Source organism: Falco cherrug, chromosome 7, assembly GCF_023634085.1.
Source record: "Falco cherrug isolate bFalChe1 chromosome 7, bFalChe1.pri, whole genome shotgun sequence".
In the NCBI taxonomy this organism is placed as follows: Eukaryota; Metazoa; Chordata; class Aves; order Falconiformes; family Falconidae; genus Falco; species Falco cherrug.
Genome location: NC_073703.1, coordinates 17,002,949 through 17,015,999, shown reverse-complemented (window position 1 = coordinate 17,015,999; position 13,051 = coordinate 17,002,949). Strand labels below are relative to the sequence as shown.

At 37.8% G+C, this 13,051-nt stretch overlaps 1 protein-coding gene across 23 annotated transcripts in view; it reads left to right on the top strand.

The window, feature by feature from the left end:
- ATOSA (atos homolog A) overlaps nt 1–12,523 on the top strand; it is a 48,308-nt gene extending 35,785 nt beyond the window's left edge. For 22 of the 23 annotated variants that reach the window (XM_014277000.3, XM_027800129.2, XM_014276998.3 and 19 more), the window contains 6 exons: nt 930–1,009; nt 1,805–1,913; nt 2,758–2,916; nt 4,801–4,869; nt 5,733–5,932; nt 11,277–12,523. In XM_014277000.3, the coding sequence (XP_014132475.1) occupies nt 930–1,009; nt 1,805–1,913; nt 2,758–2,916; nt 4,801–4,869; nt 5,733–5,932; nt 11,277–11,430 (771 nt within the window). In that variant the 3' untranslated portion in view covers nt 11,431–12,523. Of the gene's footprint in view, nt 1–929; nt 1,010–1,158; nt 1,766–1,804; nt 1,914–2,757; nt 2,917–4,800; nt 4,870–5,732; nt 5,933–11,276 lie in introns of those variants that run through there. The other variant, XM_055716811.1, reaches the window with a different exon arrangement.
- Nucleotides 12,524–13,051: the final 528 nt, after the last annotated feature.

Here is a 13,051-nt window from a genome sequence, read left to right as displayed (position 1 = left end):
TTACCTTTTGACTGACAAAGGAAGCATTTTGTTTAGTGTCTGTGTATGGTAAAAAATTTGGCAAATTACCTAGGTGGGGGGTGTGTGTGTTTACTTTCAGTGTCAGAGCGAATACTCTTGCAAGTGGACATTTGAGAGTTCACACTCAGATGAAATTGGACAATAATTTTGGAAACGAAAATATTAGAACTAGTTGTTGAGATCCTGTCAAGGTTAACAAAAGACGACATTAGAAAAATCTACGGCAAAAAAATGCTTTGGTGCTATTTTAGAGCCACAAAAGAAAGCAGTTTGGAGATTAGTGTTTTAAGTTTAAGCTAATATATTTTGTCACTTAAGAGGTTTTGTGTGAATTATTAATACCTGATTGCCTATTATTCCAAAGCTTTTGTTTCTGTGACCGGTTTGTACTGGATATTCTTCAGCAATCAGAGATGTCACTAAGTGAAACACAGATGCTGTGTAAGACAGAAAGACATTGGGGAATGTTACAGTTCTTGGTAGGTTGTTGGGAGTTTTAAAGAAAAAGGCAGTCACAGTAAAAACTACTGAAGTAGTGATGTTCTGTAATTAATACGTGACGTGTTTTATTCTTCAGCGCTTGTAAAGGCCATCATATTTTCGGGAAACTTGGATACAAGTTGTTACAGCCTGTTTATTAGTAGCGCTCTGGACTATTCCAAAGAGACATCAGCCTCTTGAATGAGCCTTTATTTAAGTACTTGCTGTTAATCAAAATTTACAGTCTTGTCATTAATAATTTTAGAATTTTCTTCACTAGGTTTAGAATGTACAGGAATTACTCTCTTCTGCTTTGTTTTTGTAATTTTGTAATGTAATGCAAATTCTTGGCAAACTTGTGCTCACTTGGCAAAATTGTCCTCACTAGTGGTACAGTTTTCAAATTAGCATCTTCTTTGCCTCTTGAGGTTCCTCAAAGAAAAACGCAGTCTGGGTGCTTTGATCTGGATTCATCACTGCTGCAGTTGAAATGTTTGTCTGCAAGAAGGTATGTTTTATTTACCAGAATTATTAAGAATTTTGGGGGAAACATAATGTATATACATACCTGTATGCAACAACAAAGCATGTTGGCAAAGCCAAAAATTGGGTGCCTTTCAAAAAAACCCTTTTTTTTTTTTAAATACGTATTGGCAGCCGAGTTGCCCCAGGAGTGTCCCGGTTAGCTCTGGGCCATAACCATGGTACGACAGCTGCTGCCGGCATGAACTCTGTCCTGTGCAGGGCTAGGTATGCTGTAAAAATACCCTTGAATTTTCAAAAAGAACAGATAGTAATAGTTGATTCTTCTTCAGATCAGTGGGTTTTTTGTGTTATGCTTTGTTTGTGGTGTTGAACAGGTTAAACATTTTGCCTTAACTTGTTCAGAGCACTTAACATTTAAAAGGGACCAACCATGACCTTTTATACATTAGTACACACAAGATAAACAGCTTTTAGTAGGGTGGTTTGATGTTGGAAACTTCATGGTATGAGACAAAAATATCTGCGTACTAGAGAAAACAATCTGATACTTTGATTCCTGCTAATGGAATTAATGAACAACCTAAATTCTTATTGTCTTTATTTATCCCTTGTTAACTGAAAAAACTTTCAGAAGTTTTACATTACTAGAAAACGTTCTGCTAAAGCATTAGCAAGTGATGTTCAACTGTTACTTCTTTAGGACAACATTTTGTAATACAGTAAGTAAACGATTCTTTATAGAGCTGTTTATACCCAGAAAAAAAAGGCAAATGGTTTTAGCCTTTATGTTTATTCTATCTTTTTTTTTTTTTAATAGCCCACAACAATGTATAAACAGAGACAGTGATCCAGAGAGCCATGGGAAACCAATTCTAAGTTCTAGTGCTCCACCAGTAACAAGTCTTAGCCTTCTGGGAAACTTTGAGGTATTGCATATTCTCTAGAATTCTTGTGGGTATTTTTAGTATTCTACTGTACTGCTTTTAAAAGTGCATTACTGTGAATAATTCCAGCCTGATCACAATGTAAAAGTTCATAATTAAATTGAATAAAATTTGTTTTAATTTCCAGCTGAAAGGCACATTTCATGCCCCAGACATCATCGGTCTCAGGTTCAGATACAATGAATTGCTTAGAACTTTTATTTCCCACTGTGGTCAGGTTAGGAGGAGTTCTGTTGACATAAATGAGATTTAACAACCTGTAATTGTTCATGTTCATAACATATACCTAGAAAAAAGGATTTACATTTTTGCTCTTAAAGTCTACTTAATGTGTCACAAAAGCAGTGTTAAATCAGTGTAGTAAACAGAATGTGTTTGAAGCATAGCCTCCAGCTTTTCACTTCACGTAGCTTATCAGCTATCAATAACTAATAGCTAGTGCATGAATGGATTGTGTTGTGCTCAATATTTGTGAAATATGGGGGTGAATATGTTGAGGAAAGTTACAGATTCTAGACTTATTTTTTCAGATAGTATATCTCAAGGAAAATCATGCATAGATCCTGCTGCAGTAAAATTCTCTGTGGGCATTTGCACCAGTTTCAGTAGAGTGATGACTGGATTTGGATGATGCTTTCTCTTAAACCGTTGTCATCTTGCTGAATGTTCTGCTGTTCATCATAATTTTTGCTTCAGTGTTGATTTTTGACAGGTCACCTTACAAAAGACCCAAGTTCTTATATAAGTTTTCCTTGTTTGCTGCTTAGTTTTGCTGTGTTTTATTTGAGGCTTTCCCAAACGAAGCTGTATGTGTTTTGTTTTTCAGGAATCTGTCCTGAATTTTCGCTTAGACCCGCTTGGCGTCGTGGAAGGTTTCACAGCAGAAGTGGGAGCAAGTGGAGTCTTTTGTCCCACGCACATGACTCTGCCAGTTGAAGTGTCATTCTACAGTGTTTCAGATGATAATGCTCCCTCTCCTTACATGGTAGGTGTGTGGTTGGGTTTATTTTAAACAAGTTCTGATAGGTAGAGGTGAAGAACAAGAGCTTGGTGAGTAGAGGGTCAGGAAGCAGGGATTTGCAGGGACCTGATTATTTTCAACTGCTTATCATGGAACTCTCCTGTTCCCTTCTATCCCTACCTAGTGCTTTTCCTCCCATTGCACTGCCCCACCATCCAGCTGCTCTTGTCTTGGGATATGGAACGTACTTGTCTCCCTCCACGCTGGACTGATCAACCCCTGCCAGATATCTCTTTATCTAACTTAAAATAGGCAGTGAGGCAATAGCTGGGCTTAATGGGATACATTTTGTTGTCTCAACAAGCAGCTGCCCTGGGCAGCTAACCACTCTGCCAGTGCCTTAGGTGCAGGCCAAGGTACAACTGCTGATGGAGACCTTAGACTCCAAAGTTATTCAGCCCTTCCTGTTAAAGCAGGTGTTGGCTGAGCTAGCGTGACACACGGTGCTCACATAAGCTGCGTGGTTTGCTGATGTTTGCATCAACGCGGTGTTTGTGTTCTGGGTATCTGCGCCCTGGTTCTGTTCCACATTTCTACAGTGACAGCACAATTTTTGGGTGTTTCAGAGTGCTTCCTTGTAACCAGGAAAAGATGTCTTGTATGCTAGCACTGAATCAGATGGCTAGGTGTGTTCTGAACGACTGTTAAGGAACAGTGTTACCTGGGTGACAAATCTAATTTTTAGAGGTTTTCATATGTGTATGTCTAAAGTATGCTAAATAGTCAGTTTAAACATGAAAGTAAAGCAGTGAACATCTGATTATCCCAAGATTTAGATTTTAAATTCATAGAACTTGCCATATTTCTGACTTTCTGTTTTAATTTAAAAGTATTCAGAAAATGACATGGCTTTGCAAGTTGATTAATAGAGTTTGAACTTGTATATGTCTCTTCTGAACCACTGCAAAGAAGTATCTGTTGTTTTGCTTTCAATCTTTCTAGATTATTTCATGTGATTTTCCAGGAGCTTGAAGGGATTCTGATGTTCCTCAAATGGTTAAAGTAGCATTGCTTGTTTTCCTAGCTGGGTTTCATTGTTTCAGGCTTTTCCACATGGTCTAAGCATGCTTTTATGGCTGAGTCTCCCAGGATTAATAGACATTTGTATAGTGCCTTCATCATCAGAAACATTGTTTCTGTTTGTATAGCTAGTTTCTCTGCTCTGGGAGCTTTTTTTTTGGTGTTTGTTTGGTTTTGGGTTTTTGAATATTTTTTTTTTTTTTTTTTTTTTAAGCCCAGCGCAGTGGGGTACAACAGTTGTGCGCTGCAGGTGAATCGAACATGTGCTCTAGGGCAGTACCATCAGGGTGGGTGGCCTCAGCTGTGTTACATACAGCGCTGCGTGGGATGCTCCCATCTGTAGATTACAGCTGGTACAAAAGCAGATGTCGTCGTAAAAGTTTGGATTAGAAGGGAAGATTAAGTGCATCTGCTGCCTTTGAAAAGCATAAATTGTTCTGTGAGATTTGGAGTATTATTGGTGCAATTGTAGGTGATGTAAAAATGGAAAGGAGGAGGCAAATCTTCCATTTTAACTTACGAGCCGTTTTGAAAAGAAAGCTGTGTTTTGCCGTAGCTCCCAAACTGTTAGTTTAAAGATACAGAAACTTGGCTCTTGTTTAAAGAGAAGAACATACCCCTTATTGCCCAGCTTTTAATGATCTGACAAAGTATCTGTAAGGCCCCTGCTGCTGATTTTTAACTGCATCTTAAATGTGTTGACTTCTGGGTTTAGTTTTTATATATACATTACTGATTGTTTTTCAAATAGATAGAATTATAGGAATAGAACGTTTGCATTTGTATGTAACTCTCCCTGTGAATTAAATGTGTGCCTTCTTTTCCTAGGGTGTAATTACTTTAGAGTCCCTTGGTAAAAGGGGTTATCGGGTACCGCCTTCAGGAACAATACAAGTGGTACGTACTCAGCAGATAAGGGTGACTTGAAACCACTGATACCAAGAAAGTCATGCAGAGGCGGTGAGGTTATTGGAGATGAGCATGAAGCTATCAGTGGAAATGTGCATCTCCGTAGGTAGTAAAGTTATTCAAAGTTAAATCTTGTGTAATTTGTGGGACAAAAGAGACTCCCAACCTTTTGAACCCATCTGTGCTGTGAAGAGACTTAAAATCAGTTACTGAAGATTCAGAATAGTTGAGGGCATCATGGCTTTGAAGAAGTAATGGGGAAGTAATTAGGCTACAGTGTTAATTCTGGAGTCCTTCTAAAGGGGTTAAGATTGAATACTCAGTTGTATCTAAATCTCGTAAGATTTTTGACCTCATCTGTTCTTTGTAATAAAATCAGAAAGTAAATCACAGCTTAGAACTACCAGTCTTCCCCTTTCTTTTAAAAGAAACCCAACCCGGGGTAACATATTGGTAGTTTCAGGTTTAAAAGTGGAGTCCACCACTGTGCTTCCTATGAGCATATTGTGTCTAGAAAACAGTGTAGACAAAAAGCTGACTGGAAAAATAAACAAAAAAGGGGATGCAGATTAGCAAAGTAACAGTGGTTATATACTATAGTGTTTCATTAAGATTAGGCTGTGTTTAGTATTATATTTAAATATGGGAATTTCTAGTAGCTGAAATGTTGAAAACCAGAAAAACTGCACAATCTTTTTACATAAATGTTTCTGTATGGCACTGGAACAAAGTGGAGGACAGTGACTGTTTTGGCAGGTGGGGTTTGGTTTTTTATTTGTTTGGTGTTTTGTGGTTTGTTTTTTTTTTAATTTTTCATTTCTAAAGAGTATTGTATTGAACTGTCTTTTCAGACCTTATTTAACCCTAACAAAACTGTGGTGAAGATGTTTGTGGTGATCTATGACTTGCGAGAAATGCCAGCTAATCATCAAACATTCCTACGGCAAAGAACTTTTTCTGTTCCTGTGAGACGAGAAATCAAGAGAACTGTCAATAAAGAAAATAGTCAACAGACTGAAGAAAGGCTACTACGCTACCTCATACATCTGAGGTAAGCTCCTTGGATTCAAAAAAGAACCCAGCACAACAAAACAGATAAAAACAATCCAAAACCAACCAACCAAAACCACAGAAGTCAAGCACATGCCCAAATTTATCTCAAGATTTCTTTCCCAGCCAGCCTTTCTGTATACAGACTTTTTATTAAAAAAAGAATGCTTTTAACTTGGTCTTTAAGATAGACAGTAGAGGAAGAAGAGCTAATAAATAATTTGGATTCTGCTTGGGAGAAACCAAGTTAAAATATTAAAGCTTTTTCTTGGCATTGAAGTATTTTGTGTAGCCTTGTAAAGCTTAATTCTTTTCTTAGCAAGAGAGATTTAGTTCTGGTTGGATCAACGTACTTCTTGAGGTTAGAGGAAATAGCGAGTGTGGATGTTGCATGGGCGAAAGCCAAAACTAAGGATCACTGTAGAGAAGGTGTCCAGTGTCCTACACACATGCCTCTTCACCAGAATAGCTTGCGACATGAAAAGCATTCCTCCTAAAAATACAGTGTTTAGTGGTAAAAATGTAAATGCCTGTTTCATGATGCAATACCGCTGATAATGCCTTTCACTTCATAAAATATTCACACAATCTTCCTTAAATGATTTACGAAGCACTGCCTGAAACCAGATACTGTGCTGCTGCTCTGGGGATGTTCTGGAGACAGCAGTTTGAAGCAAAGGAGGAATGATATATGTACTCTGTCCTCCTGCAGTTTGCAGACCTTTGCCTGCATTGTTGTAGTAAACAAACCCACGTACGTGCCGACCCAGTGCTTTCATTGCAGCAAACCCAAACTGGCAAACCCAACAGTGGCTGACATTCTGAAGCGAGCAAGCAGAACAAAATCAAATCTCTTACACTTTTTAACTTGTAGAATTACTTCTGGTACATATTATTTTCCCTGTTTAGCAGCATTGATTTCTACCCAGCAGACTTTTGAAACACAACTTTGTCTAAAGCAGTGATTCCAGCTTTACTGTTAAATGAAAGTTGACAGTCATAAAAAATGTGTGATGGTTTACTGGAGTGTGAAAATATCATCACAATGAGGCTGTTAAACTATGTTTTCATTGCAAATTTTAGCCTGGATTGAAATTCATCCGTTCAGGCCACACTAACGTGCCATGTCTAACTTAACCACTTCCTAAATTTTTTCTTGCGGGGTACATTCTGCAAGAGTGTGTAGCCCAAATAAAAGGTTCTGTACATTTGTAATGTTCATCTACCTGAAAGAGGAACTGGGGACACAGGCATCAGCTGCAGAGGTGGGCAGAAATCTGGCCAACTGGGTCTGGTGTACAGGCATGACGAGCAGTAGACTTGTGTCCTCTTTCAGTTTCTGCTTTAATGTAGTTTGCAAACTTTTTTGTAGACAGACCCCATAATTACTTCTATTTGAAGGCAAACTTGCTTTCTTCTCTGTTGTCTTTCATAGCTAGAAGTCGTCTTTTATGAGCTTCCAGTTTCTGACACCTGCTGAGAGGCAGGAATGTAGCAGTTCTGATGCTTTGAAATACCTGTACAATTTCGTTTAGCTCAGCTTTCAAACCTCTGGTAGGGATCAACTCATGGATTTATAATGTGTAATTAGAAATTTGGAAAGAGAATACCTGCAGAGTGTGTCAGAAGGTTTTTTCTTCAAGGTGAACCCAAACAGTGGGTCCTTTTCTCATAATGGAAGAATGGCAAAACTCCTTGAAACATTACCATAGCTTATGTTGATCTGTCTTGTGGTTCGTTATACAGAGTACTTCAGATTTTACAAAAGACTCAATTGTCGGTTTAGTAATAGCCTTCTTTACTAAAGATGGATTTTAATTAGGAGAGCTTAGAAAGTTTTAGTAGTATATTAATTCATATGTGAGTTGGTTTCAAATCTTCATTGTTAAAAGCAGCAATGCTTCCTCAAACCTGTTTTACTGAAAACTTATAAATAAACTGAAAATATTTAAATCGGGAAGATTAATTTTTTTGTTACTCTAGTTGGCTTAGAACAACTGTTCACTTTTAGTTGCAATAGTTGTTGAAAACAAGCATCTTAAGCCTACATGTTGAAATTTTGCTCCAAAAAACAAATGAAATCACCACCAGTAAGCTGCATTGTGGTCGCATCTGCTTACAAGGCCTTAATCACAGTTGTCAGCACTCACGTTATGAAAGCTTCTTTTCAAGTGGTAATTCGGCAAAAATGCTTGCATAGGCCTGGAACTTGACATTGGCAGCCAGATTTTCTACACTACTCTTTAAAAGTGTCAGACCTACTGTGTACAGTTTTGTATGTTTGAGATGCTGATCGATATGCCATCGAAACCACATTGGTACCCACAGGTACAGTATCGTGATGTCAAATGTAGTTGTGGTGGGCAGCAAAAGTTATTCACATATAGGAAGATCAAGAGTTGCACCTGCAGTTTATCCCCCAAGCATCTTCCAGAAATGACTTAACTTTTTTGTTGCATGTGAAGCAATGGTTTTTGTGTTGTGATTAAATCTTCATGAGCATAAGAGCTGTGAGTCCAGCTCTGCTCATGCCTCGTTTATTCCCAGAGTTCAGAAGGTGACGACCCTCCGTTGGTTTCTAGGTCAAATTCTGGCACCCCTACCTGTAAAAGGCAATTAACCAGTTAACCTGCCCACAGCTCAGCATTTTTCAAGTTTTTAATGCTTGGTCAACAGCTTTAGTTACTGACATAATGCCTCTTTTAATTGCAGGGAGCGTAATTGTTGCTTAACAGCAAAACGGGTTGTTACTGAAGGCTAGGTGGAGAGTAAACTTGAAACTGGTTGTTAAAAGTAGTGATTCCTCAAGGTATTGAGAAACTTTTTAAAAAATGTGGCATATGATACACTTATTGGTGGAACCTGGAGACGCCTGCTATTACTGATTTACTAGTTATTTCTTGATCTTTCTGATCTCTCAGCATTTTTCCTGATCTAGAAATTTGTATCCTTGCCCTAGTGATTTTACTTGCAGATTTTATAGATTGTGTTGTATAGTCTTTTCCACTTGCAAAACATACCTTGCTACATATGTTTTTGTGATCATCCTGCTGTATCCTGTTCCTGTGGCTTACTCTCTTTGTCAATTTTTATGGCCTATAAAATCTGTACGTTTTGTGCTTGTATTTGTAATTTTTTCAGTAATGTTTGTCACTTTCTTTACCAGGCTTTCTAGCTCATCTGATATTTGTTTGTTTAAGCCTTCCTGTATTTGTCTGTTGTTACTGTTCCTAGGACACCATCTGTTAGAGACCTCTGTGTTTTTCTTGATTCCTTTACACAAAACTACTGGAGCTGCCACAGATCTGGAGCTGGTCCCATGCTGGCCACTCCACATCACCCTGCCAGGGTGTATGTAATGGTTGTCTCTTGATTATTCCAATGTATTTGCATGTGTGAAAAGCAACATTTCTAAATCCCAGTTAGTAAAAATAAACATTTCTCAAAGGAAAAAATTGGGTCATGGAAGCAGAGGTAAGAAGAGTCTCTTCAGCTCTGTTGCTGTCTCCCGCTTGCCCTCCTTCAACCAGTGTGAAATGTCATGCTCAGAAATGTCACGTTAGAGGGAAGAGTTATTTACTGGGCAAAGGGAGTCTTGCAGGATTCTCACTACAAGAAAATAGTGAGCTTGAGAAGTTTAAAAACAGACCTTGTTAATTATTTTCTGATAGATCTGTGTGTAAAATGGGAATTGAGCTCTACTTTATGATGGTGCTTTGATACCTAGATCTGTCTGTTCTATATGAATTAATATAAATCATACTTTTGCTGCAGAAGATCCTTCCATGAAATTTTTCTTTTTAAAATGTCTTACGAGCTACATGCCAAATTAACCGTTTGTGGTGTTCAGGTCGTTCCTCGCCTCTTTCATTCTTCTTTCTTGTGCTATCCTCCAGTCATAAGATAGAATCTTTTCCCCTTTGCCTACCAGGGAAAGGGCTTTTGCACTGATAGCACTGAGCAAATAAATACTGACGGATGGGAGCTCTGTAGGAGCCAGTATAGGAGCGTTCTGCTGGACCCCGCCACATTTAATGCCCTTGACAGCTGTATCTAGGAGCAGAATTTTCCTTTGTCTGGCAGTGAGGATGACTACAGGCTATTCTGCATCGCTCATCTGAACGAAGCAGTGGCACAGAATCCATTTCTACAACCTGCCTGCCCTAGATGATGAAACCTTGATGGATCTTCTGTAGTTGTCTTTCTCCTGCCTCTCAGAATTTGTCTGATTATGGCTAGGTTTATTCTAGAGATACTGCTTTTGCTTCAGTGGGGTCAGTGAGTAAATGCTCATTAAAAATCTGTGCAAATTGTAATGCATGTGATAATACAGCGTGCCCTGCTGTCTCAGCATTTGCAATGGTATCGTTTTGTAATTACAACAGCAATAGCTTTTCTGTTTCTGTTAGAGTAGGAATAGCTTTTGTCCCTTACCGTGGCTCAGTGATAGTGACATTAAGTTCAGTTGCCGTAAGAAATGCTCCTTAGACTCTCCTGTCTTTCCTGGTTGAGGGAAGGAAATTAAAGGAGTTCTGCCAGATGAAGACTATAGAACACAGTTATCTCAAATGCAGATCTTGTCTCTCTATATATAGTTGTTAAATGTCAGGCAAAGTGGAACTGGCACATTCCTGGCAGGTTTGGAGGACCTGAATTAGGCTGTTTAGCCGCAGCATAAAAGATAAATCGGCCTGGGAATTGGCTGCTGTTTGCTTTGGCGACTGAGCCAGTGAACTACAGTCGCTTTGAAATGGCCCTATATTCTGTGCAAAAAACTTTTTTTGATCTCCTTGCAGAGATCCCTATACCTACTGCTTTTCAAGTTGGACTTAAAATTTGGCGTGTGGTATAAAGCAGTAGCAAACTTCTTACTGATACATTCATGAAGGGAGCAATGCAATCTGTCTGTATGACAGCTAGCACCGAAACACATTTGATATGTATATATGCCTTTGTTGATATTTGAACCTTCCCTTTTGCCTGTGCTTAGGCCACCCTTGGGTGGGCATTTTTGGGAGTGCTCACTGAAGAGCACTTTTTGCCATTCTAGATTGCCAAGAACTTGAATCTTCGATGTACAGAACTGCAGTGTGAACTTCGAATATTCCAAGCCGCTTCCAAAGCTGTGCCACGACATTGGTGATTAGGAACAAACCCATTACATTCCAAAGGAAACAAAGTAGATTGGAAAGGCTAGGTTGTTCGTTCTTCCATTTTAACTGAATAATTTTGTATGTTCAAATGTTTTTGGCCTTAATCTCTGAAAGAAAAGGTACACATTTTATTCAATAATAATTGAAGAGTAATCTTTAGTTTAGATAATACAGATATTCATATCTTTTCAGGTTCCAGAGTTCTAAATCTGGAAAGATCTACCTCCACAGAGATGTAAGGCTCCTATTCTCTCGGAAATCCATGGAAGTTGATAGCGGCGCTGCATATGAACTCAAATCTTACACTGAATCTCCAACAAATCCTCAGTTTTCACCAAGATGCTAGCAAACAATGGCAAACTAAAGTATTCATTTTACTGTTGATTACTCCTTGTGAGCAAAGACTGGTAGAGATGACAGTATAAAGTTAAGTCTGTAAAGGAATGAAAATAGCGCTCGAGAGAGAGAAGGTTCTTATGTAATCCTGGACCAGTTTTTAAAAGGTTTCTGGAATGAGCTTTGTGTATTCCAAGTAGACTGGAAACATACTTAAATGTAATCTTTTTGTACTGTTTAAAACCACTTCATTGGATGTGTTGCAATAGCAAATTCCCAAGTTAGTTTAGTGTTTACACTTTTTATTTTATTTTTCAGTTATTTAATATTTAATGTTTCATTTAATACTCAAGTGATGTTTGTCTTTAGTGTTCTAATGTAGCATAAATCCTATGTAAAATCATACTATGTATTTTTGGCATTAATATTGAAATCTGAAATATATAAAGATGTCTTTAATCTGTGTGATGTTTTAACTGATACTCATTTAAGTTATTGAAAATGGGGTCAACAGGTGAATTTCCATAACATTTCATACTATGCAAGCATTTAGCTTTCTTTTTTTTTTTCTCTTCAGTGGTACCCTTTACCATTTTTTCTCACAGATTTAGTAACACTTGTGACAGTAATGCAGATTATTTATTTACTTATTCATGCATTGAGATCATTGGTTCGATTCATATTTTGCTGCCTCAGTTTCTTTCTTTCCTTAAGGGCCACTTTTGATTTTGCTTTCTGTTACTATTTTTTCCTCACATAAAATTCACACCCCCCCCATTTTAATTTCTCAGATTGTGTTAAAGGATGTACTGTGCAAGCAAATTAGTATTTATATCTTAAATATATGCAAATTCTATGAAACTTGTACTTTTTGTTTTGTTTTTTAGATAAGGAGGATCTTCATGTAATCTTAAATATTTTTAATAGGTCAATTCCATTTAGGCCACTAGGTGGCCATTGGAAGTTTTGCTAGAAAATGCTACATGGGCAAATATTTTCCAATACTTATGTGTATTCCTCAAGCAAAACAGTCAGCTAAACAGTTTATGCTAAGTGTTAAACTGTGTATCTGAGAGAAATAAAGTTAGAAGCATTTGATTATATTTGAGGTATATATTTAATAATGAAAATGAAGCATTACTGTATCTGCCAAAGATTTCAGAGTTTCTCAATTGTTTTACCTTGGCTTATATGGTTTTTTTTTTTCTTTACATCCCTGTAGGTTTTCAGAGTGTCAGTAATATGAAAGGTGACCTTCATATTTGGGGGTATAACGTGCTTATCTGATGAAGGCTGTTCAGAAAGAATGAACGTGCATCTTAGATAAGGGCAGTGCTGAATATACGAGAAGTCAGTGTATCATGAAATCTCTAGGAGGTCTGCCAGGGAAAGTAAGGGAGACCAGACTTTCCAGATGATACGTATCAGCTATCTTGTATATTCAAATAACTGTTGCTACAAAAGGGCAAAGCTCAGATATTACTGAGTCTGTTCCCCACTTCAGCAGTATTTTCCACTCTGTTACACTAGGTTTTCAAAGGTTATAGCTAGCATTTATTTTATAGAGACTTTGGAAAAACTGTACAGGAAGAGATTGTTTGCATTTTCTAGTCATTTGTGTGCCCTGTAAA